General features: G+C 40.0%; 2 protein-coding genes across 2 annotated transcripts in view; both read left to right on the forward strand.

Moving 5' to 3' along the window:
• LOC311170023 (protein mono-ADP-ribosyltransferase PARP14-like) overlaps positions 1 to 27,910 on the forward strand; it is a gene marked incomplete at both ends in the record, with an annotated part of 76,276 nt that overhangs the window by 8,967 nt on the left and 39,399 nt on the right. The window lies entirely within an intron of this gene.
• Positions 512 to 27,886, forward strand: LOC311169857 (protein mono-ADP-ribosyltransferase PARP14-like; the record flags this gene model as incomplete). Its single annotated transcript, XM_084232104.1, has 15 exons — positions 512 to 698; positions 2,395 to 2,631; positions 4,563 to 6,817; positions 8,496 to 8,732; positions 9,235 to 9,456; positions 11,760 to 11,897; positions 12,916 to 12,958; positions 14,323 to 14,472; positions 15,601 to 15,663; positions 15,951 to 16,118; positions 19,699 to 19,905; positions 21,846 to 22,445; positions 24,056 to 24,189; positions 27,143 to 27,317; positions 27,594 to 27,886. The coding sequence occupies 15 exons, from the start codon at positions 512 to 514 to the stop codon at positions 27,884 to 27,886; spliced, it is 5,109 nt and encodes a 1,702-aa protein (XP_084088230.1).

Raw genomic sequence — 27,910 nt, forward strand, 5'->3', positions numbered from 1 at the left:
GACATGTTTGGGTATCATCAGATACTCTCACTTTCCTTCAGTGGCCCAAACAGTAAATCTTCAAGTAAGCAAATCATTATTGAGCTTCAACTATTTATCATGTGCCAAGATACAAGGATGAATAAACATGCCCCTTGCTTTTGAGAAGCCAAGTTTAATAACATTAATATGGTGCTGAGATCAAAGTTTATTTCAAGTGTTATAATAGATAAGGCAGTTTCCTCAGAGTGACAAGGCAGAAAAGAGTGTAATAAAATTGAATGTGGTAATATAGACTGCCAAATGCTGTTATATTTTTAATTGAATTGCACAAAAATTTTTCTAAGGGCTGGCTTTTTTTTTTTTTTTTTTGGTTAGCCAAGAGATTGAAAATGAAAGAAGAAATATCTTATGATAATTTACTTTGTTAAAATCAATAAATATAATATTTTGTACCTCATCTGTCTCCCTAAAATCAGATGTGTCCGAAGAACCAGATACAAAACCCTCTCTCAATAGAAGATCAGAAAAAATGGAAGATACCGGAGTAGAAAATGAAATCATTTCTTTGGTTGCACTTGAAAACCTCCAGGAAAATGTGACTGATTTGATGTTAATCTTGTTAGTGGAGAACACGAGTGGTTTGTCCAATGATGACTTTGAAGTGGAAGTATTTCGCGATTTTGATGTTGCTGTAGTTACCTTTCGAAAATACATAGGTAAGATTGAGTGATGCTTCATTTACTTGCAGTCTTCCTTGTGCACACTGGAATTTGGGACACTCATTGAAGGAATGTCTCTGAAGGTGTGATTCTTTCAGTAGCTAGTAAGAGAAGACTGCTTTTTTATTTTGAAAGAGAAGCAAATTTGTTTTGAAACCAAAATATGCTATGTTTAATAGATTGAACTATTAGATAGAACTAAAGGCACTAATAAGTGGAAGGGCTGGACTTGAACCCAGGGACCACCCTGCCCCAGCTGGTTCTCTTATCCCCTCTACCATGCTTTCCCTTAGTACCTCCATGGTTGTGCATGCGCAGAGCTCAATAAGGGCTTGGAATACAGAAAATCAAAATGCTAACTCTGCCATTTAACTAATATCTGAGATTGTGTTTTACTTCCTCACTTGTAAAATGGGGGTAATAATACTGACAGTCCAGTTTCTGTAAGAATTTAAGGTAGTTTGAAAGCTTTTCACTTAGTACCTGAGATATAGTAAGGATTCAAGAAAGGGAGCTATTCCTATTTCAAATTTATAATTATTTGTCGATATTTGAACTTACTTTTATTCTTTAATCGAAAATTGTGAGCACACCGTGTGTGCCAGGCATTTATGTAGGTGCTGAGGGTACAGAGATAATGCTTGAGAGGAGTTCATATGTAAATGAATAAGGTGCAGGTGAAGCTGCTTCCCTTAGCTGGTAACAGGCTGTGGGGAGAGGGCGTACGGGGAACCCAACACGGTGGCTTGTGTTAGCCCTGCCTACTCCTTTCTATGACATTTATACTCCCCCAGCACCAATCAGGTCCCAAGTATACTGTGTTTCATGCCACTGTTGTCCCCTCTGCCTGCATGTTTCCTCCCCTCATTACTTATCAATGCCTTTTCATCCTCCAACAGCCAGGTCACTTATTCTGGGAATCTTTGTCAGTTCCCAGTATTAACTTTCCCATCTCATTTGGTTAGACAATTGGCAATTTGTTTCCTTTTAAGATTTCCTGCTTACTGGATGTTGAACTTTGAAGGATGTGTGAGATTTATGTGTGTGTCTCCACATGCTAGCAAGCACAGTGCTGACACACCATGGGCCCACCAGCACGATTTATTAAGTTGAAAAGAGTAGTTGGGCTGAGTCCAGAAGGAGGAATAGAACCAGTATAAACATTTGGAGAAGGTCATGTCAAGCATATGAAATTGTATAAACACAGGCAAAAAAAAAAGAATGGGTTTTCAAAACCGACTAGTTTTTGTGGCCACATTTAAATTTCAGGGAATACTCAGAAGTATTGATTAAAAATTAATTTGGGCCAAAAAGCCAAGGGCAGGTAAGCCTAAATAGTATAACTCATGTCTGCAGGAAATAATGAGCCACTGAATGACTTAAGAAAGGAGGGAAATGAGAATACTTGTAGTGAGACCAATCAGATGGCCATATCATAAAGGGTTGGACAGGGCTGTGACTGGAGACAGGGTCACAGTTTTGGGCAATAATCCAAATAAGACATTGACATGGGCCTTGTTCAGAGAATGGCAGTTTTAGGCATAGAAATGTTCTTAGCAATTAAAATCTAGCATCTGAAAAATCCAGTGCTTAGCTCCCCCTTTATTTTTAATAATATTCAGATAATTTCCTTATGTATGCAACAAAATCAGAATTTTCTGATGTGTTTATTCATTCATTCATGTATTTGTAGATGTCATGAAATTTGTTGCTGATTGTGCCAAGGTCTCTAAAGTGAAACAACTTAAGCTTTCTCCAAGACCTCTGGAAGTCACAAGAACAATCAGGGTGGAAAACCTGCCACCTGGTGTTGATGACTATGAATTAAAACTTGTATTTGAAAATCCTGATAATGGAGGAGGAAGAGTTGCCAAAGTTGAATGTTTTCCTGAAGAGAGTTCTGCTCTGATTGAATTTTTGGACAGAAAAGGTAAATATCTGGTAATCTGATTTTATAATCCTTATCTGGCAGAACCTAAACTATTTTAACAGATATTAATAGTTATCAGTTGATGTACAATTTATTTTTTAATTCATGTATTTCATTGAAAATCCAATTTATAATCTTGTTCATGGGATAGGATGCTTGATGAGTCCAGTGAGTCAAACTTTAGAGAATCAATATTAAGTTTGGAAGATGTAAAGAAATTTCCAAGTCTCTACTTATGATGAACCAAAAAATCATACTTGCTCCCTTTGCTCCCAACCTCCAATCTCCTCATATGGTAACCTCAACTCTACAGTCAGATTTCTAGATTTTGTTTTGTTTTGTTTCGATTGTTTTATTTGTTTCTTATATCCCACACATGAGTAAAAACATCTGGTATTTGTCTTTGACCTATTAACTTATTTCTCTTATAATAATAGCCTCTCATTCCATTCATGTTGTCACAAATGGCAAAAGTCACCTTTTTAATAGCTGAGTGGTATTCCAATATATATTTCATCATAATACACTTGTCTGTCTTTGGGGACTTAGATTGTTTCCATAGTTTGAGTATTGTAAACAGTGCTGCAATGAACATAGGAGTGCATGTATTCCTCTGAATTAGTGTTTTAATATTCTTTGGGTGGACATCTAGAAGTGGAATTGGTGGATCATATGGTGAATCTATATTTAATATTTTGAGAAAACTTCATATTGTTTTCCATAAGGACTGACCATTCTGCATTCCCACCAACAGTTTGAAAGGATTCCTAGCCCTCCCAGCACCTTCTACCACATCCTCACCAACACATTTTGATGCTAGTCTTTTTGATATAGGTCATTCTCACAGGTGTGAGTGATATCTCATTGAATTTATATTTGTATTTCCCTGATAATGGTAATGATAGCATTTCCATATGCCTGTTAGCAATCTGTAGTCTTCATTGGAGAAGTGTCATTTTACCTCTTCTCATTTTTTGATTGGGTTGTTTTCTTGATGATGAGTTGTGTGAATTATATGTAGACCTTGGATATTAGCCCCTTTGCCAGATAGACGGTATGCAAATATTTTCTTTCATTCAGCTAGGGTATCTTTTCATTTAAATGATAGTTTCTTTTGCCATGCAGAGGGTTTTTATTTGATGTTACCTCAGTATCTGTTTTGCTTTTGTTTCCCTTACTGTGTAATCTAGTACCCAAGACATCCCTGAAGCCAATGTCATGGTGTGTTAAGCCTGTGTTTTCATCTATGTGCTTCATCGCTTCAGGCCATATATTTGAACCTTTAATCTATTTTGACTTACTTTTAGTTTGTGGAGTATTATCACTTGTCGTTTGTGTTGATAGAAACTTTTGGATGCCAAGAGTTGTTGTGAGAATTCAATTTTGTGAGGATTATTCTCTGATATTATTCTGTGATGATTATTAGCTATAATAATCAGCAATGATTGTAATAATATTTATTATTGTTAAGCTCCTCCCCATAGAGGCATTAAGGGAATTTAAGTCCTGTATGAAGCCTAAAATGTAAGGCTGTTTAGGAGAAGCAAATAACACGATTTTGACATGAGCTTCATGTTAAGCACCAAAATTTTCCTTCCACTATGCAGACATTATCCCCAGGCTTGTGACTAAACTCATGTCTGTTTCTGAGCGGGATGGGGATATGTCAGAGAAATGTAAAATAGAATTAACCTAATATAATTTCAACTTAGAGTGATAGCAACTGAAATTATTCCAATAAACAAAGAATACCTGTGAAGTCCTTGAAGTTTTTATATGTGTTCATTTATATTTGAGCATAGTATGTTTTTTAATAATGTAATATAGTAGTCCTACAAAAATTAGGATTTATTACTATAGCGTAGGAAGGTATTATATTTTACTCTTGAAACATGACACTGAAATACTTACTTTTATTTCTTTCCTTTAAGTGGTCGACACCATTATGACCAAGAAGCTTGAGCTCAATAAAATGCCGCTCTCCGTGTTCCCATACTACTATTCCTTGGGCACAGCCTTGTACGGAAAGGAGAAGCCTCTGATCAAGCTTCCAGCACCCTTCAGAGAATCCTTGGATCTTCCCTTGTGGAAGTTCTTGTACAAGAACAATCACCTGATCGAGGAGATAAATGATGAAGTGAGACGCTGTCACTGTGAGCTCACCTGGTCCGAACTCAATGGGGAAGTTACCATCCGACCCGCACCCTCCTTACTCAGACAGGGAAGACAGAGAATCAAGAACTGGCAGAAAAATGTTTCCACAGCCTTTGCTGGCATCAGGTCTAAATATAAAATCTCCTCATTTAAAGTGGATCCCATCGTGTGGGACATGGTGAAAAGTGACTTACAAGACAACAGGGTGTTGATTGAGTTTGATACACTGCTGGAGATCGTCACTTTGGTGGGGAGATCAGAGGATGTACAAAAGATCGAGCCACAACTCAAAGAATTAATAGAAAGCACCACACAAAGAATTAAAAGGGAACAGCAAAGCCTGAAGGAAAAAGTGTCCCTTTCTCCAGGGAGATTTTCTCTCTTGTGCCACAGTGGTGCACTGGAGTGTTCCCGCTCAGAAGACCCAGAGGTGGAGATAGTCTACGATGAACCCTCTCAGCACATGAGCATCAAAGGGCTCCCTGCAGATGTGTATAAGGTGAAGTGTGAAGTCCAGGAGAAGGTGCACGCCATGGCTCAGAAACACGTTCAGGTTCCCCCTGAGGTTTTCCAGTTTTTACAACAGGTAGACTCTGAAGAATTCTCTAAGTCTCTTTTTGTAGCGCAGAAAATTCTTGCAATTTATGAACTAAAGGATCCAAGTGTTCTCTTAACCAGCTTTTCTTCTGAAGTCCTATTGGAAGCTGAAAAGCAAATGACCAGTGCCTTAAATTATCAGCGCATAGATGTTGAGGACAAAGATGTTCTCAATGACAAGAAATGGAAAGGACTCACTCGCAGCTTGCTCAACAAACATAATTCCTCCTCAAAGACTATAATAATCAATGAGTTAACTTCAGATGTCAATGCTGAGGTCATTGTGGCTGGCTGTGTGAGAGAAGTAAAAGAAATTTATAACTTGCTTTTTGACTTTCTGGAAAAACACACAATCATAAAAAGGATGATTGAAATAAAGTCTTCCTTAATTATTGAGTACTTACAGGCAGAAAAGAGGTCATTCTGTCAAAAGATAAAAATTCCAAAAGTGCAGATAGAGTTCCATCTTGAGAAAAACCCAAAAGGTTCAAAAGGAATTTCACTAACTGGTCCAAAGATAGACGTCCGGAAGGGAATAGACATTATCATGAAAGCCAGGGATTCTGTCTGTGTTAAAAGTACCTGCATTAATCAACCAGGAGCCAGACAGTTATTTCAGAAGAAAAAAGGGTTTTATACACATGAGGTCAAAAAGCAGTTTGGTTGTATTATTAAACTACAGGAGGACGAAGAAAAGGCGGGAGAGGGCACTTATGGGCAGAAATGCCTCTGTGGGGTGGACTTGGCCCCTGGAGTCTCCTTGATTGTGCAGCAGGGCGACCTGACAGGGTTCCCCGTGGAAGTGGTGGTGAATGCAGCCAATGAGGAGCTCCAGCACATCGGGGGCCTTGCTGCTGCTCTTTTAGAAGCAGCAGGCCCTGAGCTCCAAGCCGACTGTGACCAGATAGTGGAGAGAAATGGCAAGGTCCCACCTGGCCACGCCACCATCTCAAAGCCAGGAAAGCTCCCATACAGGCACGTGATCCACGCAGTTGGGCCTTACTGGAGGAGAAATGAGGCCCAGAGGTGTGTGTCCCGGTTGAAGAGAGCTGTGGAAGAAAGTCTTTGTTTGGCTGAAAAACACAAGTGTCAGTCCATCGCCATCCCTGCTATTAGTTCTGGAGTCTTTGGCTTCCCCTTACCCCAGTGTGTGGAGACCATCGTTTCTGCTGTCAAGGGGCATTTCCAACATAAGTCAGATGCATGCACCTTGAAAGAAATCTACCTTGTGGATACAGCTGAGAAGACTGTGGAGGCCTTTGCCAGCGCCGTGAAAACTCTATTTAAAGATGCCTGGCCCGATGCTGCTTCCCTGCCCAGATTGCCTGCAGCCAGCCAGCCCGACTTGAGAGAAGATCATGGGAACGGACAAGTTCTCTTGTCCCCAGAAGGCCTGAGGATCTTGTTGGTGAAAGAAGAGGTGCAGAATGCTGCTGTGAGTGACCCCAGGTTGTCTCCCACACCCCCAGGTTATCTCCACCGCATTTAGTACCTTCTTTTTTTTTTTTAAAGATTTATTTATTTATTCATACAAGCACTGGGTACAGTCAGAAGCACGGGAGGGTGAGAGAATTCTCCAGAGCCAGAGCGGGGAACAGAACAGGCAGACTGACGGAATACTCTGCTGAGGGAAGCAGCAGGCGCAGCAGGAGAGGTCTGCACGCCATGTGGGACACTCGCCACCAGCTGTGGGCAGCTTCTCAGCCCAGCGCTCCACCACTGTGCCACCAGGGAAGGTCCCATTTAGTCCCTTCTTAAAGGAAGATGGGCTTAAGGAGAGAATCCATGCCCAGCCCACGTCCCACCTCAAGACAGGGTCCTTAGAACTTGGCTACTTCCCAAGACATTGACTAATTGCCCAGCCCGTCATTTGTGGGAACTGAGTATGTATTCAGTTCACCTGGTTTCTCATGAGTGTGAAATACACAACAATACCTCATATTTATCTGGCTTCTGGACTAATTCAATGACTTTACACTTACTTGACACATCTAAGGATAATTTCTGGTTAAGTTTGCAGATAACAGATAAGAATACTTAGAGCATAGGATCTGAGCCAGCTGGGGCCCTGAATGTTGGGGAATAGGAGCACCAGCCCCAGTAAGGAGATGAGATGAGGAGAGAGGAAGTGGATCTGGGAAAGATCTGGGTATGATGGAGGGAAATTCTGTTAGGTCAACCAGGGGGTGACATGTTTTAAAAACATATTAATAACCTTTTCACATAGGCTCACTAATCGGACAGCAGCTGTGGCCTCCCCGAGTGTGCTGAGTGTTACTTCTTTAATTGGGTGATTGTGGACAGTCCTGGGAGACCTGGGAAGGCTATTTGCATACCTTCTTTGGAGAACTGTCTATTCAGATCCTTTGTCTGCTTTCAAGTTGGGTTGTCTTTTTATGATTGACTGTGTAAGAGTTGTTTATATGTTCTGGATACAGGATCCTTATCAAATATATATGATTTTAAATGTTTTCTACCATTCTCTAGGGTGCCACCCTTTTTAATATTGCTGTTTTAAGGTATTTTTTATTTTAGTTTCAACTTTTGAAAGAATTTGTTAAAATTAGATTACCACTTGCACAGAGATAAAATATAATCACAAGACAAGTAGCTCACCGTGTCATTTTTTATGTGCCAGAGACTGTGCTGTATGCTTGATACACATTTTCCATGAGAAAGATTGTAGGATTATTATTTTTCCCAATACCCACATGAAGAAGTGGGACTTAGAGGGGATAAGGAATTTGTCCATGTCTCACAGCTCTCAAGTGGTAGATACATGCATTTGCTCAGATACTTAGGCATTGCAACCCTTCCAACTTCTCAGCGCCCACCTTGCCCCTGTTGTCTTCACCAGCCTTGAAGGACCTTCCTCTGGACTCCTCCAGTGGTCCCATACTGTTTATGTATTGTTTTTGGACAGTGTTTTTTGTCTTAAAGTTTCTTAAGTGAACAAAGTATTTAATAACACTTTGTCTTAGGTGGCATTTAATCTCTGAGAACTTGACCATCTTCATTGTCCTCTATTGGGCCAGCCCAGTGGGTCAATATAGTAATCCTTGATGAATGCTTTTTGTTAGTATTTGAAACAAATTGTTGGTTTTGTCTTTAAGGTCGATGTTATTGTCAACTCCATTCCCTCAAGTCTTTCACTAAATAATGGACCCCTTTCTCAAGCCCTCTTGGGAAAAGCCGGCCCAAAACTCCAAGAGGAATTGAACGCAGCTGGACAAGGGGTGACTGTGGACGTGGGCACGGTTCTCCTCACCAGTGGCTGCAATCTGCAGTGCCAGCATGTGCTTCACGTGGTGGCTCCAGGGTGGAAAAATAACAGCACATCTTCACACAAGGTGGGATCTGGTTGTACACCCTCCAGGAAGTTGGGGAGCCCTTTCCACTCTCCTCCAAATGATGGAGACCAAACTGAACCCTGACTCTTTCTCTCCTGTAGTAATGTCACGCTCTCGGCAACCTCCGTCACCATGGCCATTCCTTGTCCCTGTATCTGACTTCTCCTGAGGACTAGTTAGTAGCATAAACAGATCACATTGCTCAGCCATTCTCGGGAGTCAGGGAAGAGACTCTAGTGAGGAATCCAAGGCGAGGGCATGAACCGTTGAAGAGAAGGGAGGATTAGGACAGTAGCTGCTCGGGTTCTTCCCTTCATTGCTGAGTGAGTTGGAGTCTTCTGGGCGGGCTCTCTTTTCTGCCTCTACATGTGAACTTGTCTTTTCCCTTCTGATTACTCTTAGCTTCTGTTGAAAATGAAAGAGATCCGGCAGCACAGTCAAGTAACTAATTTCTTCTTTGCTCTAACTCCCATTCTATAAAGATGTGTTTTGTGCTTTTCAGATCATGGAAGACTTAATCAGAAAATGTTTGGAGATGGCTGAGAGCCGGTCCTTAAAATCCATTGCATTTCCAGCCATAGGAACAGGAAATTTAGGCTTTCCTAAACCTGTTTTTGCCAAATTAATCATTTCAGAAGTGTTCAAGTTCAGTAGCAACAACCAAGCTACCACCTTACAGGAGGTTCACTTTCTGCTGCACCCAAAGGATCTTGGAAACATCCAGGTACAGTCTCTTATTTCTGGTGTTTTGTCAGATGAGCCCTAGTGTCTTCTTGGCTGTTTCTTCACTTATTTCCCATATGAGAGAGTAAAGGAGTAGTGTAGACTAATTGTAGTCTAGTAAACATCAAGCAAATTTATGGTTGTAGAAACACATTTAAATTCTTATTCAAGAAAATTTAACATATATAAAAGTTGACAAAATAGTATAATGAAATATTTTGTACTCACCATTCATCAGTTGTTAGCATTTTGCTAGCATTAAAAAATAAAATATTTCAGATAAAATTCCAGATGCACTCTGTGACCTACAAATTCAAAAGTTCTGACAGGTTGATAGTGCACAGTTTGCCAGGCTGAATGGCAGGTGCCCGCTAGTTTTCGAGTCAAACCCTCCACCTTTGCTCCTGCAGCTTACCAGCCTGCCCTGCAGGCCTGTGAGCCTGAGACCCTGGCACCATAGTCTCTCCTGGCCCTTCTCCCATCATGTATTAGTCATTTTGTTAGAGGACAGGGTGAGGGGCACCCCCAACCCTCAAACCTGCCCACTCTAAATAGCTTCTACCAATCGCCACATCGAGAAAGAATGTACTCTAGTATGTAAGACCTTCAATGGAAAGGAACTTTAATACAATGAGTGTGCAATACAGAAAAGGGGAAGAAGGTAGTTTCCAAATTCGTCACCTGAAGTTACCCATCCCCTCGTGGGTAAATGCCCAGCCAAACATGATGGGCCCAAAGCAGGGCCTCTGAGGCCTGAAAGCCTGCCACAAGTCTAAAGCTCTTTTTGGTGAGGACCCATCAAAGGGGGAAGAAATAGCCAGACAAGTCTGGGAGGAAAAGAGCAAAATCAAAATCAAGATAGAAACTGCCATTATTAACCTCCCCACTGATCTCTCACCCACATCTGTTCCAACCAGTCCAAGACCAAAAAGCAAGTGCAGCTTCTTCACATGTCTCTCTGCTCCAGGTGCCTCTTCCAGGTCTCCTCCTGTCTCTCTATCCTGCTTCCTTCCCTCCCAGTCTCTTCTCCAGCTTCTCCTCCTCCCTGCTCAGCTCCACCCTTCTTGGGATGGGGCAGGGAACCTGGAAGGTCCCCTTTTTCTGGGGACCACCCTGTTACAATTTCACCAACAGGCTACTTTTTTCCCCCAACAAAAGTCTCTGTTGCTTGTTTTAAGAGAGAAGAAAGTGATGATTTCGATTGTTACTAACAGTCAAAGAAATGGCTCGTTAATCCTATAATACATGTAACAGCATATAATACATGTAACAGGTTCGTTATAGGTTCGTTAATCCCGTAATACATGCTTCCTGCAAAAAGCATGAACCCCCAACCATTTCTCTCTTGCACTGATAAGAATTTTAAAACTGGGGCCTCCCCGGTGGCGCAGTGGTTGAGCTCTGGGTTGCGAAGCTGCCCGCGGCCTCTGCGGCGCCGGTTCGATCCCCGGCTGCTCCCTGGCCACCGGAGGAGGGTCCCACATGGCGCGCAGACCTCTCCTGCCGCCCGCTGCTCCCCTCAGCAGTGTACTTCGGTCCTTCTGCCTGTTCTGCTCCCTGCTCTGGCTCTGGTGAATTCTCTCACCCTCCCGCGCTTCTGACTGTACCCAGTGCTTGTATAAACAAACAAACAAACAAACAAAATAAATAAAGCATGCCTCTATTTAAAAAAAAAAAAAAGAATTTTAAAACTGAAGTGATTAGATCCTTGTTTGTCCTTCTCTTAACAGTATTTTTCACAACTAGCAGGTTATTTGCTCTTACAAAGTTCTTTGTAGAGACTTTGAATAATATAAAATATATAACTTCTTTTAGTATTTTTTCATCCAATCTTCTTTTAAACCTGTGTACTTTTTTAAAGTTGGATTATGTAATTTAATATCTTTTTTCATTTAATAGCATAAGTAACTATTTCCCTATTCTATTGAATATTCTTTAAAAATGTGATTTTTAATGACTGGTAAGTATTCCAACATGTGGATATATTAAAATTTATTTAATCATTTTCCTGCTGGAGTTTAAAACTTTTATTTTTTTCTCTATTACAAATAGCACTGTAATTAATGTTCCTGTATTTATATCTTTGTTCACATCTTTGATAACTTTCTTAGGATATATTCGTGAAAGCAGAATTACAGACTTGTATTTCATAATTTTAAATGTCTGTAATGAAAATAAATAATAATTTGAGAATTGATCTATCCAAAATGTGCATACCTGCAGAAGCAAAAACTGATAAACCATGATCATTCATCTGCTGAGGATTGTAAATCATCGAGATCAAAACTCTCTTTGTATTTCTAGGCATTTTCAGATGAATTTGCTCAAAGGGCTAATGGAAATTTCGACAGTGATGCCATTCTCAAGATTGATGATAAACAAGGTTCAGTACAACTTTTCTTTTTTTTTTTTTTAAAGGATTCATTTCTTTATGCATACAAGAGCTGAGGTACAGGCCAGAGGTGTGTGGGGGGGGGTGAGAGGATCCACCAGAGACAGAGTGGGGAGCCGAACAGACAGATCTGCTGATATACACTGCTGAGGGGAGCAGTGGTGAGACAAGAGAGGTCTGCTGCACCATGTGGGCAACTCCCTGGTCAGCCAGGTATCGAACTCATGCTGTAGCAGATAGCTTCACAGTACTGTACTCAACCCCTTGCGCCACTAGGGAGGCCCCAAAAGTTTTCCATTAATACTAGGCAAGTGACCTCTCCTGTCTTGCCCGCTGTCCCTCTCAGAAGTATATTTCAATAGATCCACCTTTCTGCACTCCAATAAATAAATAAAATAATAATAAATTTAAACATTATTTTTAGTTACTAAATAACTATAGGTGGGAAATGACAGTGATGAATTTTATGGAGAAATCAATTCATGATAAATAAGATTTTCAGTTACATTCTACACATGTGAGCTTGCAATACACTGGTCAGGTTAATGTGATCTGGAGCAAGTGCAGGCAGACCAAGTAGTAGACTCTGTACAGAGGTCTTTCAGTAATGATGAGCCACTGTTGTTCATGTTGTCAAAAATAGACCCCTTGAAGAGACAATATCAACTTAATGCTACAGTCTGATTTGCTATTGCTAGATTAGATTTTAAACTCCTGTTAGAAGTTTACTGAGCCTTCTTGGAATATATATGTCCTTCATCAAATTTGGTAATTTTCAACCATTTCTTCAAATATTTTTGTCTGCACTGGGCTCCCCCTCCTTCTGGTACAAAATAACATGAAGTTAAAGCTTTTCTCCAAATTTTTCCTCTGTATCAGATTCAACTTTTTTTAAATTGATCTCATGTTCACTCACTGTCTACTCCCTGTTGTCTATTGAAAGAATATTTTTTATTTCAGTCTGTATTTTTAATTTTGAAAATGTTCATTTGATCTTACTTTATAATTTATATATCTCTGGAGAGACTCTTGTTTTTTCCGTTCATTCCAAATCATTTTACTTTTCAGATGTGTTTTCCCGATCTCAGGCAGCATAGTTATAGAAGATGCTGTAAGACTTTGTCTCAAAATTCCAACTTCTGGATCACCTTGAGATTAGCATCTATTGATTGCCTTTATCCTTGAGTTGGTCATATTTTCCTCCTCCTTTGTATGTTAAGCTATTTTGGATTATAGGATGAATATTTAAAATATTATTTTATGAAACTTGGGTCCTATTAAAATCCTCTAGAAAACAGTGAATTTTTATTTATTTTAGCAGATTGTAATCAGTCAAGTTCATTCTAAGAGTTCTTTCTCACCTTCTATGTGAGCAGCAGCTCTCATGTCTGTTCAGTCCTCAAAGCATTTGCTCTGCTGCTTGGGTCTTTCTGACCTGTGCAGCTCTGGGGTGAATTTAGAATTTAGTCCAGTTCACATACTGTATAGGGATCCCTGTTGCCAGTGACACCTCTCAAGAATTCTTATATGCTATCTGACTTGCAGTAACCCATTTTCTAAGTCATCTGGTCAGAAAGACAGGGCTCCCTCTGAGTTGAAATTATAAGGCATTTAAATTATAAATTATAAGACATTCTGGACAAAATGCCTTTGGGGAAAATGGAGAGAGACGCGAGTGAGGAAAAAAATAACATGGGGAAAAAAAAGTATTAGGGAACAAAGAGCCTAAAAAAATAAGTAAATAACAGGAATGTTCCCCATTCCCCTCCTGTATACATCTCAGGTCAAAAGAGCTCTTTTTCCTGATTCCCTGGATAGAAATAATGTTTCTCACCATTTTAGCTCCCTGTGGTGCCACAGGATGTTCTGCAACTGGGGTCACCCTGGGGCAGGGGCTTGATTAAAAAGAAAAAAGTATGAAAAATAATGAAAAATTACTCTCCTGAAGTTTAACTTACAAGGACCTGTTTTCTCAATCCTCGGCCACATAACAGATTTTTTGAGTGTTTTTGCTGCCTGTACCCATGTATGGATCTCAATAGGGCCATCCTAGGGCCAAAGCTGGGAAGGCAAAATGGAAAAATGTCAAAACAAAATTGAACTCCTCTCTTACCCTCCCCCACTCCAGGTTGCTACTTCAAGTTTTGACTCTCTACCCCTAGTCTACGTGCTATTGTATTCTCTTCAGTTACCAACTACTGCCTTTTTTATTCATCCTGTATTTTCGGTTGTAATCAGCGGGAGAGACAAGGCTCTAGTCAGTTGGCTTCACCTTAACCAGTGTCTGAAGTCTACATTTAATATGTATTGCATTTTATCATCTGTTTTCCAAAATGGGCCATTGCTATGAGCAGGGTCAGGGCCAGATTCAAGTCAGAGATCACAGAGAGAGAAGCATGTGGGGTACATGTGTGGAACATGAGACCGGCATCATTCTTGCTGTTGATAGCTGATTCCATATTCTTTTCTTTTCAGGTTTCTACGGAACTGTTTCTAGCCCTAAGCAGGGAGAGTACAAAATGAAGATTGGTCCCATCATGTTCAAGGTGGCCACTGGAGATATTGCAACTCAAAAGGCAGATGTTATTGTAAATTCAACAACAAAAACATTTGATCTCAAATCAGGTACTGTACATGTTGGATTTTTTTTTAAAGATTTATTTATTTATGCATACAAGAATGGGAGATACAGGCCAGAAGTGTGAGGGGTGAGAGGATTCACCACAGACAGAGGGGAACAGAACAGGCAGTCTGAGTGAAATATACTGCTGAGGGGAGCAGCGGGTGAGTCAGGAGATGTCTGCTGCACCATGTGGGTTGCTCCCCTAGCAGGGATCGAACTCGTGCTGCGGATAGCCTCATAGGTTGCGTATTAACCCCTTGCGCCACATGTTGGATTTTGAACAGTGTAATCGTCACAGTAAATCCCATAAAGGAAAGTTCATCTAGCCAAATTGATATACAGTTGCTGTAGCTGAGGTGATTTCTACAACCATGGTTTATTAATATTAATTAATAATTTTGAAAGCATTTTGGCATTTCTTATAATTAATGTTAAGTTATGCTTTATTGTTCTTTTTTATCAGAACTACCCAGATTTTATTATCTTTTTGGTATTGGGAAAGCTTAGGAAATGAGGAGGAATGCAAAAACTCTAGCCAAAGGGCATATGCACGGCTTTGTTCATTGTGGCATTATTTACAATAACCAAGTTTGTGAAACAACTTAAGAGCCCAAAGACAGATTGGATTACGAAGATGTGCACACAGTGAAATACTATTCAGCTATAAAAAACTCTTGCTCTTTGCAACACCATGGATGGAACTGGAGGGCATTAAGCTAAGCAAAAATTGTCACAAAGATAGACAATTATCAGATGATACCATTTATATGGGGAACGTAAAAAAACAAAACAAAGGGTCAGATAAAGCCTAACCAATTATAGACCCCAGATATCTGACTGTAGAATTGAGGTTACCAGAGGAATAGGGTAATTGAAAACACAGTGGGGAGGGGTCCCAGTGGACTATGGTGGAGGACTTTCAGTGCCTTGCTGGTGGGTTTGGTGTGGTGATGTGCACCAGAAGGGAATGATCCTATATCTCTAAATCATAGTGTTTTAAAGCAATGATACCTCAATTTAAAAAAAAGCTACAAGAGGAAAAGAAAAGAAAATGAGCTGTCATGCTAATCTAATTATAACCTACTGATTTTTTTTAGTCATGCTTGTTTCATCTTGATTTTCTCATGTAGGGGTCTCCAAAGCAATTTTAGAAGGTGCTGGAGAAGATGTAGAAACCCAATGTCGTCTTCAAGGTAAAACACAATGATATTCTCTGTTCCTAATTTGTAAATGGCTAGCTATGGAGACACCAGGGAGAGACATATTAATTTTAAAAGTATACACTTGAACAAGAATTTCAGTTATGGAGAATTAAAAGTGAAAAGTAAAAGGAGGAAGTATGCAAAAGGGATTCATCAAAGAGTATTTCAAGAGTCTTTTAGCTGCATAAAATAATATTTGCCAAACCAGACATGTTGCTTTCTAAATAATCAAAGATGCTTCAGTATCTACTTTTGCAATTTTTTTATGTGTTTCCTAGGTAAACAGGGCAACTGTGATTATATAATCACAGAAGGTGGTTCACTGAAGTGCAAGAATATTATTCATGTCGTTGGTGGAAATGATGTCAAGACATCCGTTACCCATGTTTTGCAAGAGAGTGAAAAACGGAATTACTCATCCATTTGCCTCCCAGCCATCGGGACAGGTGTGTAGCCTCTGGCTGTCAAGGCAGAATCCCAAGTCATCCGCTCCCCTATTCAGTACTGTGACTGTGGGGAATGCTCAGTCTGATAAGGACAGTTTTCTTGCCCAAGAAAGTCCCTTTGGGAATAAGCAGGTCTGTGGGTAGTGTAACTAATAGAGAGGAAAAATTGAAGGAAAGTGAAGAATGTTAGACTATTAGAGAGAGATTTGTTCTCTGACATGGAAGGCAATAGAGAGAGGAGGGGAAAGACAGAAAAGAGGAGGGGAGTGGAAGAAGAGAAAGAGAGAGCATCTCTCCTTGTCTATCAGTCCCTTTGTCTCTTTTCAGTCTCCCCAACATCCCCCCTGACTTACCATGAGCTCCTCCTCTAACCCCCTCCGTGGAGCACACCGAGCGTGCATGTGCTCCTCGCTGCCCCTGACTTGGGAGCACGTCCAGCTCTTCTCGCCTCTTCAGCAGCAGGCTGTGGGGGTTGGCCTTAGGGCCTCTCTGTGCGGAAGCCTCGCAGCCACCAGGACCCACTGGGATCGAATGAGGCAGAAACACGTAACTCTCCAGCTTCTTCTTTTCAGTCTCTTTACTTCCTTCAAGTTTCTTGTTTTCCTCAGACTATGCAATGAGTGAGTGATTCTTCGTGTATAAAGATGGCTCTTTGGCTTTATCATTACTAAGATGATGCCCCTTGAACTCTTTCTGCAGGAATCTGAGTCAAGTGCATTGATGAGGAGTTCCTGCTTGGTCTCCCCTAAAGAGTTGGTGGGGAGAGCCAAACCCTCTCGGGCCCCAGGTAGATGAAGCTGACTGGTCCGATGACAGGACACTCAGCACTGGTGGTTGTTGCTCAGGAATCTGAGTTTGAGTGGCTCACATTGGCATTGTAGGTTCTCCAGAAGTTTAGCCTCAATAGACTTAACCATCATGTCACCTTCTGCCCTGTCTAATTCTCTGTCCCATATTTTGATTTCTGTAATTCTCTACGATTCCTCTTATGTTTCCATATGAATTGCTGTATCTACTTGGTTACCCTCTATTTGCAAGGTTATATTTTATAAGTGCCTTAGGTTTTCATTCTTCTTATAGGAACATCCAATTTAGCATATTCACCAACTTATCATCTATCTATGCATCATCTATCACAGTTATTTTTATGAGCACTCAATAATCACTCATAGTCTGTGTCTCCTGCTTTTTCCTCTTGCATTTGTTTTGTATAAGTTTTGCTCTTGCATTTCTGCCTTCATTTATTTGAGCCAAGAAGGCAGGAGTTTCCAGTGGAGTCAAGGAAAAAAACAAGAACATGAGGCAATTTTAGTTCTACATGAATATGCACACATCTGCCTATTTCTAGACTAATATACACCTGTCATTTCTTGCTCTAAGCTGGTTGAATTGCTGGGCTGCACAAATAAATGGAGCTTAGCAGATTCTCCATGACTGCCCTCTTTGCTCTGTCACTCCCTGAGATAGTCCTCAGACTAGTGAATGGTGGAGCTTTCTCCCTTAGTGGCATTTCTGAGTTGATTTGGGACTTGGATCAGTCAGCATACAGCAATGAAAGAAGCCCTTTCCCTGTCCTTAAGACACCTGCCTCAGGGCCTCCCTGGTGGCGCAAGGGGTTAAGACGCAACCTGTGAAGCTATCTACAGCCACTGTAGCACAGAGTTCGATCCCCAGCCAGGGAGCTACCCACACCCACGTGGCGCAGCAGACCTCTCCTGACTCACCCACTGATCCCCTCAGCAGTGTATTTCAGTCAATCTGCCTGTTCTGTTCCCCATCTGTCTCTGATGAATCCTCTTACCAACCGCCCCACACATACCTCTGGCCTATACCCCAGTTCTTTTTTTAAAAATTAGGTTAAAAAAAAAAAAAGACACCTGCCTCAGCAGAGAGAATGGAGGGTCAGTGAAACCTAAGCAGCTTCAGCCCCACACCAACTGCAAACTCCATTTCACGTCCTCTTCCCCCTAACCTGCCCTTCCTCTGAACTACTGTGTCACGTTCAAAGCCCCACTCTAGCATTTGACTCCACCCACCTCTACTCCTAGTTCATTAGCTGATTAGTTAACTTGGTTAAATGCTTACTGAGTGCCTGCCCGGTGCCAGGCCCTGTGCTTGGACACCTGGAATAGAAAGATGAGTCAGGAAAGGGTCTGGCCCACTAGGACACCTCACTCCTGTGAGAGACAGACACAAACATACAACACAGTGTGGCCCCTGTTGCCTGTAAGGTGTGCAGGTGGTGGAAGGGGACAGTGGGTTAAGGATAAAAGACCAGTTGGTCACTAGGTCCTACTGACATTCGGCTTAAATGCCTCCTCATTCCCAGCACCCTAGTCTTCATTCTGACCTCTTCTCTTTTTATCACTCTTGTCCTTTGCCCAAAAGTTTATTTCACTCTCCTAAGTAGACCTGCACCTTAGTTCTAGGGCTTCCTTCATTTTTCTCTCAAAAACCAGCTCTATTCCCCTGAACACACTGGTGCACATAACACACCCTGCTCTACAGTTCTCTCTGGCATCACCTTTTCCTCAATGTTCCTCCCTTCTCTCATTCTCCTCACACACCACCTCCAATGTGTCCTGAGTTCCTAACTGAGCATCCAGCTTGTAATGGGACACAGTAAATGTGTATGCATGTGTCTACCACTCCCATTTAAATTCTTCCAGATCTCATGGGGTAACCAAGGAGAATTTCCTCTTTCCCTCATTGTGAGGTTTATCTACAATCCCACAATTGTGGACACAGTCAAGTCAAAGAGTCCAGTCACATTCTTTGTAATAGTGGTGGCACCATAAATAGGGATAATCCAAATGGGCCCCAAGTCTATCACACCATGTTGGTTAGGGTTCTTTACATTGCTTCCTGCCCTATGTGATTTAGCTTCTGTGTGTTTTTCCTGAACTTTTCATGATTTTACTTGACTGTGAGTAAGAGAAACTAGCCATGGAGCATGCTGAGAATAGCAACTGACCTCAGGTGGCAACTTAAAATCTCACTGAGTGTTGGAGGAAAGACTTCCTGGAGGTTCATGAATACCTTGTGTGCAAAGAATATGGATTATTAACAAATCAGTTATAGCTCCTGGTGTCTTCCAAATTATCTTAGTTAAATCAGGTCCACAAAAAACAACATGGAGAATAAGGATACATGAGTAAAATTAAGGGATGACTGAACCAAAATAATGTTCCCTTTAAAGATCATGATATTTCAACATAAATTAGCATATTTTGTTTATTTTGAGTATAAGTAAGACACAAATTTATCTGTGCTCTGTAATTCAGAGAAATACAGTGAGCTATCTTCAGTGGAATAGAACAGGTATTAACTTCAGACACCCAAAGTTACTTTTCTGAGTTCTTTGATCATTGTGGGGTCATTTGCCTCCAGACATCCTGGAACAATCATGCCCCATGGCTTTAGGACTTCAAAAGTGTTTTCTATGAAGTGTTAGAAAAGTTCATGTTGTTAAAAATTTTAGGAAGTAGGCATTTATTTTGTGATTACTGGAATCTTTGATTTATTACTAAGCTTTTTCAAGTCTTTCTTATCCAGTCATTTGTGTTATTTGCCTTGCCAGGAAGTGCTAATAAAGACCCAGATAAGGTTGCTGGAGCCATAATGGATGCCATTGAAGGCTTCATCCAGAAAGGATCTGTCCAGTCTGTGAAAAAAGTTAAAGTTGTTCTCTTTCTTCCACAATTAATGAATGTGTTTCATGCCAACATGAAAAAAAGAGAAGGATTTCAGTCTCCTCCACAAAAGTCTATGATATCTAAAGTTGCATGTGAGTTGTTCATTTTTACCAAATGCATGATTCTAATATTGATATCACATGAGAAATAGTTAATCTTTCCAAACTATTAGAAATTAAGAAGACTATCTCATTAAAAATTGCATAAAAAGAAAAATATGCCAAGAAATAACTTTAACCTAGGAGGTGAAAGACCTATACACTGAAAATTATTAATGAGTGATGAAAGAAACTGAAAAAAATACATATAAATGGAGAGATATTATAGTGCTCATGGACTGGAAAAATTACTGTTGTTAAAATATTCATGCCACATAAAACAAACTACAGAGTCAATACAATCTCTTTCAAAATTCTAATGTTATTTTCCAAAGAAATAGAATAAACAACCCTAAAATATGTATGCAACCACAAAAGTAACCTAAATAGCAAAAATGACCTTGGAAAGAAGATTAAATCTAGAGGTATTATACTTTCTGATTTCAATTATATCACAAGTAAGACAAACTTGACAACCACATACAAAAAGGTGAAAGTGGACCTCTATTTTACATAGAAATGCTCTCAATGTTTTAAAGATTGAATGTAAGATACAGTGAAACTCCCAGATATAAAATAAGGGATAAGCTTCTTGACATTGATCTTGGCAATTACTATTTTTCATCTCTACCAAAATCAAAGGCAACAAAAGCAAAAATAAACAAGTAATACCACATCCAACTAAAAGGCTTATACTGAGAAAAGGAACCCATCAATAAAATGGGAAGACAACCCACAAAATGTGAGAAAATATTTACCAATCATGTCTGACATACATAAATATAGATGAGTATATACAAAAATATATAAAGAACTCATACAACTCAATACAAACAATCTGATTGAAAAAATGATCTAAGGATCTGAATAGACATTTTTCCAAAGAAAACATAGAGATGGCCAACAGGTTACATGGAAAAGTATTCAACCACACAGATCCTTAAGGAAATACAAATCAAAACATAATGAGATATGGGCCTCCCCGGTGGCGCAGCGGTTGAGCGCTGGGTTGCGAAGCTGCCCACAGCCTCTGCAGCGCCGGTTCGATCCCCGGCTGCTCCCCGGCCACCGGAGGAGGGTCCCACATGGCGCGCAGACCTCTCCTGCCGCCCGCTGCTCCCCTCAGCAGTGTACTTCGGTCCTTCTGCCTGCTCTGCTCCCTGCTCTGGCTCTGGTGAATTCTCTCACCCTCCCGTGCTTCTGACTGTACCCAGTGTTTGTATAAATAAAATAAATAAATCTTAAAAAAAAAAACCATAATGAGATACATCTCATCCAATATGATATCTATTATCCAACAATCAGAAAAATAAGAAGTGCTGGCAGGGTTGTGGAAAAGAGGAAACCTTGTGCACTGTTGATGGGAATGTAAACTGGCTAACCAGTTTGGAAAACAGTAAGGATGTTCCTCAGAAAATTTAAAATACATCTATGATATGATCCATTTCTGAGTATTTACCAAAAGAAATGAGATCAATATCCCAAGAAGATGTCTGCATCTACACATTAATAGCGGCATGGTTTACAATGCCAAGATGGAGAAAACTGAAGTGTCCATCCATAATGAATGGATAAAGAAAATTTTCATACACACTCACACACACACACACACACACACACACACACAGAGGAATATTATTCAACCATAAAAAAGAATGTCATTTGTGACATGGATAGGACTTACGGGCATTATGCTTATTGAAGTAAGTCAAAATAGAGTGACAAATACTGATGATCTTACCTATGTGTAAAATCAAAGAGTAAACTACAAACTCATAGAGAGCAGAGGCAGGGATAGAAGGTGGGCAAAATGGATGAAGAAGGCCAGGGAAAAAAACTTACAGGTAAATAAAAAGTAAGTCTTTGCATATAATGTGCATCCTGGTCACAAAGAAAGAAAGAAAGAACTAATCTTCCTTCTTTTCATTTTTTAGCATTTCTCGGACTTTCAAAGCAGTCGCCCAAAAAAAACAATCCATTGGTTTTGGAAAAGAAAAAAGATTTAGTAATTTTTCAGGCATGTGGTAAAAATGTATTAGATGTGGAAAGCAGCCTCTCTTGGATACAGGATATTCTTAAAAAGGACGAAGAGTCTTACACCAGTGCAGATGAGTGTATCAAAGATTTTGATGAGAAGGAGGTCGAGAAATTGAATGAGCTACAGAAGAAACTGAACATTTTTATATCCTTGGACCATAAAAGACCTTTGATTGAGGTTTTGGGAATTGGCAGAGATGTGGCTGAGGCTAGAAATGAAATTGAGGAAATGATCAGGAGAGTAAGATTGGCCAAAGAGAAGGAATCCCAGGCAGATTGTATCTGTGAATTTATACAATGGCAATATAATGACAATAACACTTACCACAGTTTTGACAAAATGACCAATCTGCAATTAGAGAATGCCCGGAAAAATCGCCAAACGACAACTGAAGTCACAATTAATCAGCAGATTTACACAGTGAATTTGAAAACAAACACGGCTACAGATGCAAATGGACACAGTATATCTGTTCAGCGCATCAAGAAAAGTGAAGGTGAGTCAAACTTTTATTCCTGCTATTTATTATTTTATACCTGCTTTGGACATAATCCTGTTTTATATTTACATCAAAGTTGTTTCAAGTAGATAAAATTCAACCAAACTTTAGTGGATAAAATAGAAAACTTGGTCTGAGCTCATGGAGCATGAGTGAGAAGACATGCTGGGCACCGAAGGATGTCCATATTGAAGCAATAGTAGCCAAACCTTGCATCGTGAGCCATGCTATAGAATACACACCTTCCAGAGCCAGTTCTGCTGAGGAGGAAAGGGCTGCTTCAGTCACAAGATGGAAAGGCAGTGTTTAAAAAAGTGATCTGGGGGCCTCCCCGGTGGCGCAGCGGTTGAGCGCTGGGTTGCGAAACTGCGCGCGGCCTCTGCGGCGCCGGTTCGATCCCCGGCTGCTCCCCGGCCACCAGAGGAGGGTCCCACATGGCGTGCAGACCTCTCCTGCCGCCCGCTGCTCCCCTCAGCAGTGTACTTCGGTCCTTCTGCCTGCTCTGCTCCCCGCTCTGGCTCTGGTGAATTCTCTCACCCTCCCGCGCTTCTGACTGTACCCAGTGCATGTATAAACAAAACAAACAAACAAACCAGCAAACAAATAAATAAAGCATGCCTCTATAAAAAAAAAAATAAATAAAAAAAATAAAAAAGTGATCTGGGATTTTTCTAGAACACGAAGAGGAAGACAGCCTGGTCAGAGTGGGTACTGTGTGTTTGTGACTTAAGAAGCAGAAAAGGATTGGGAGCCTGACTTCTCCCAAGTCACTTCCTCCTCTAAGCTGAACATAAGGATTCTTGACACATCAGGAAGCCAATTCAGATTCTTTGACTGCACCTGCTTCCTGAGAAGCGATTACTTCTCTCGTGTGGGCAGCCCTTCCTGCCTTTGACCCACAAAAGACCCACGCGGAAAGCTAATAAACTGGCTTCAGTAACTATCTTCCTTTCTTGGGCTCTCAGCAGCCCTGGGGAAATGACAAATCAGGTGTGGCATTTTGCCTATATAAGTATCATATAAATGTTATATAAGTATGCACTGGAGCTCCTGGTGTGGCCTTTTATTTAGTAGGAGAGGGGAGAGAGCTGTCAGCACACCCATCATATATAAAACCCGCACCCCCCAACTTATAAGGACACTGTGAAGAATGAAAGAACAGATGTGGAGGCCCAAGACATAGTGACCATTAGACATTATGGGGAATAATTTATCATTAAATTACTACAATATGATGGGCTAAAGACTGAACAGACTATGCAGCTGGGTTATCATACACTGATAGTTCTCAAATATGCATGTGATCAAAATTTGTCATGATATGTATCTACATGGGTTCCAGGCCCGTTCCAGAAATTTTTATGCAGCATATCTGTGAGCTTATTGTCTTTTTAAAAAATAAAATTATGGTTGCCTCATATGTAGGTTGGCTTTGGTCCACATTCTAAAAAACATTCTAGAAAGATAAGGAAGACCTGTGAACACAATGAATTAGGAGATTGTGAACAAGAACACAGAAAGAACTCAGGTTTTCAGAGCATACCAGGAACATGGACTATGTGGAGGATCTTTCCCGCTGAGGTAGAACTCAATTGTCTACTTTGCAGTTGAGATCCCTGAAAACTGGGCTGACATGAAGCAGCAGGATTTCCTTGTGGTTGATCTACAGCCTAATGATGAAGATTATAAATCTGTGGCAGGAAAGTTTAATCAGACCTGCGCAAACTTCAAGATAGAGAAGGTAAGTCTTCTGCTGACATGGAGTTTCTTAGTGGTGGAAATAAGTGGTATTGTGTTCTTACATAAATACATTTTCATTCACTGCCTATCTTTTTTTTTTTTGCCCACAATTAGATATATAATGTTACATTTTGAATTCTAGATTAAGCTTATGTCACCTTTATTACTGAAATGTCAGTACTTAGTTTTTTTGTATGTGTCATTTAATACAATATTAGATTACAATATCGTATCAGAATACTAAAGACACTTACTTACTTCGTGAAGCCAGGTAATAAATATTCCAAGGTTTCAATGTTGGGTTTGGTACCTAGCAAATACCATAAACAGACAAGGGCTCCTCAGATACTCTTAGCTACCTCTGCCTACTATCCACAGAGCACCAGTGCCCACTTCCTTAGTAAATTCGATAGCCCTTTCCTTGTTCATCTCACTTAGTTTGGGAGCTCCCATTTTTAATCATTAACATTGTTATTTGAAACTGATTCTCCCTGGACTTCTGTAATGATATTAATTTGAAGCTTTCTTTTCCTTCTTTAACTAATTTTCCTTTCATTGTCAGTGACATCTGTTTATCCTACTTTTACACATAGGATTTTGTCCTACTTTTACACATAGGATTTTGTACTTCTGTCTCTGTATTTCATTGAGGAATGCCTTTTCTTTTTTCTTTTGTAATGACATTAGTAATGAATCAAATATTTTACCCTTCTTAGCTTCAGCTATTACTTCAATGTTGATAGCGCCCAAGTCAGTATCACCAACCCTGATCTCTGATTCAAGGTCTCAAACATAATCCTAGTGATATAAAATATCTCCATTTAAATATCCATCTGTTAAATCAATTTCCTTAAAAACTAATTTACCATCTCTGAGTATTATCTTTCTCCTTCCCTTTTCTGCCTTTTGGTCCACCAGTTTTTGATTCAAGTTAAATCATTGAATACCTTCATCCATAAAAATAAACTTACCAATAAATCCTGTGTTTTGTTTCTTTGCAGATTGCCTCTTACTCTCTGTTTGCACTGCCACCTCTCTATTTATTTATTTATGTAGTTACACATATACTAGTTCAGCAAATATTTGAAGTATCTGTAAGGATTATATATCATAGCTTCAGATAAATAATGAAAAAAAATGTACGAAAAGAGGAGGAGGACAGAGAAAATAAGACAATACAGAAGTAGTGTTAGTTCACATAAATACATAACATGAGATCCTAGGTAGTTATGAGAGTAGGACCCAAATTTGCCTGTGCTTACTAGCAGAAAAAGAGAAGGGAATGCCTAACTACAAGATTCATAATGTCCACAAGTCAAAAAACAAACCATTTGTACAAGAGACACAGAACTTTCACAACACTGAGACTTGTTCCTAATGGATTTCTCCTGTGATCAAATACTGGAGGGTATTATCAAAATCATCCTCATGATAAATTCAATACAAAATTTATTATCACTTTTTAAAAAAAATTTTCAATATAATCCAGTTGAGCAAATCAATTCTCTGAAGAACTAGGACATAAAGATTCAAGTATGTAGCTCTTTGATTTCTTGCTTCTGAGGTAACAAATTTCACTCAAATACCAATCATAGTCATCTGGTAGACATGTTGTGTTGAGACGTGAGGTCCGGAGTGATCAGGACTGTCTGACCAGCAATGTCTACAGTGGGCCCTGGACACTTGCCATGCATTGGCAACCTTGACCAGAAAAATGATTTCCCTACTTTTTAATAATGGAAGACTTTTTCCAAGTGAAATTTTATGTGAAATCCCAGTGTATGACACTGATCAAAGCAGAGTAAGATGTAATTAAGACACCTCTGTTGAGATCCCTAGTGGTATGAAAATGGGTGATTTGTCATCATCCATGACTATTAGAACTGTGACTAAGATTTTGAACACTCAAAAACTTCCACTTTAATTCAATACTTTAGACATATTTATTTTTCTCCCTCATTCAGTTTTTGATGAAGTGTTTGAGTGTAAGTTGTGGACATTTTGATATACCTAAATATTTTAGCACATGTCCTGTAGAAACAAAGTGTTATCTTTTAAATAACACTACCATTATTTCATTATACATTAATGTCAATTCATTAATATATAGTATAGAATTCATGTTCATATTTCCCCAGTTGTTCAAGACAGAATTCTTGTGTTTTGGCTTACCCCACCCATATCTGGTTACAAAGTACATTTGGTCAATATGTCTGTCTCTTCTATTCTACAACAATACTCCTGCATTTCTGAACATTATTTTTTATGATATTAAATGTTTAAAGTGTCACTTTCTGGTTCTGTATTGTCAAGATTTTTTAAAGACCCTTCCCCCTCAAGCCAGTTTTTTTAATTGTCTGGTTCTTCTCAGTGGACGCAAGTCTCCAGCCCTATAGGCCACATTCCAGAATCTGGTCAAAGCACAGCCACGTTAATCTGAAACCAACCCCCTCCCACCAAGATTCATGCTCCCTCTTCCAACTGGCCAGAGATGGATTTACATCCATTAATTTTGCTTCTTGTCTTCTTTCTCGGGCTGCTCACTCTGTTCAAGCATAGGTAAGTAAGCCAGATTTTCAGAAAGAGAAAGGAGGGGAGATGGAGAGCGACAGTGTGAGGTAGACAGCTGCAGGAGCAGTTAAGAGAGTGTAGGTCAAAAGCAGGCATTGGAGAAACTTGGTTGGCCAAGTTCATATGATCAATAGACCCTAACCACTGCTCACTCTCCTGTGGTGTATGAAGGATGTTCAAAATAAAATCAACAATCTTCCCAAGACACATTTTTGTGAAACACTGGATCCAACAAGATTTCTGAATGCACAATGCTACCACCTGACAGTGATTTTGCTGTTTATTGTAATTTTTGTTTATAAAAATAGTGGTTGTGTTTCATTGGCTGTATCTTGCCGAGTGCTGTGGACATTAGCAGAATATTTTTCCCGAACCATTTGCAGATTCAGAGAATCCAGAATGCAGACCTCTGGAATAGTTACCAGGCAAAGAAGAAAACCATGGATGCCAAGAACAGCCAGGGCAACAACGAGAAGCTGCTCTTCCATGGGACAGATGCCTACTCAGTGCCACATGTCAACCGCAATGGCTTTAACCGCAGTTATGCTGGGAAGAATGGTAAGGAGGCATGACATCTGGTGCTCCAACTGGAGGGTTGGGCATGAGACCCCAAGCAGGCCAGGACCTGGTATTCCCTTGTGGCCCCAGTGCCACCAAAGTTTCACGGTCAGTCCCAAATGAGACCCATAATGTCTGGGTGGAAGAATTATTTTTAAAAATTTGAAACACACCCTGAAAATATAAAGAGGTTTAGACAGAAGGACTAAACATTATTTGACATATTGAATCAACACACCAATTTGTAGACTAAAATGTTTTGTTTTCTCTTCACAGCTGTGGCATATGGAAAGGGAACCTATTTTGCTGTCAATGCCAATTATTCTGCCCAGGACACATACTCCAAACCAGATGCAAATGGGAAAAAGCATATGTATTATGTACGAGTGCTTACTGGACTCAGTGCACCTGGAAATCAGACATTAATTGTACCTCCTGCCAAGGACCCCGTAAAAAATCCTTTTGACCTGTATGACACTGTCACAGATAATGTGTCAAATCCCTCTTTGTTTGTGGTATTTTACGACTACCAGGCTTACCCAGAGTACCTCATTACTTTTAGACGATGACCTTTTAGAATCCTTTGCAGAAGG

This window comes from Talpa europaea (assembly GCF_964194135.1).
Source record: "Talpa europaea genome assembly, chromosome: 4".
NCBI classification, from domain to species: Eukaryota; Metazoa; Chordata; class Mammalia; order Eulipotyphla; family Talpidae; genus Talpa; species Talpa europaea.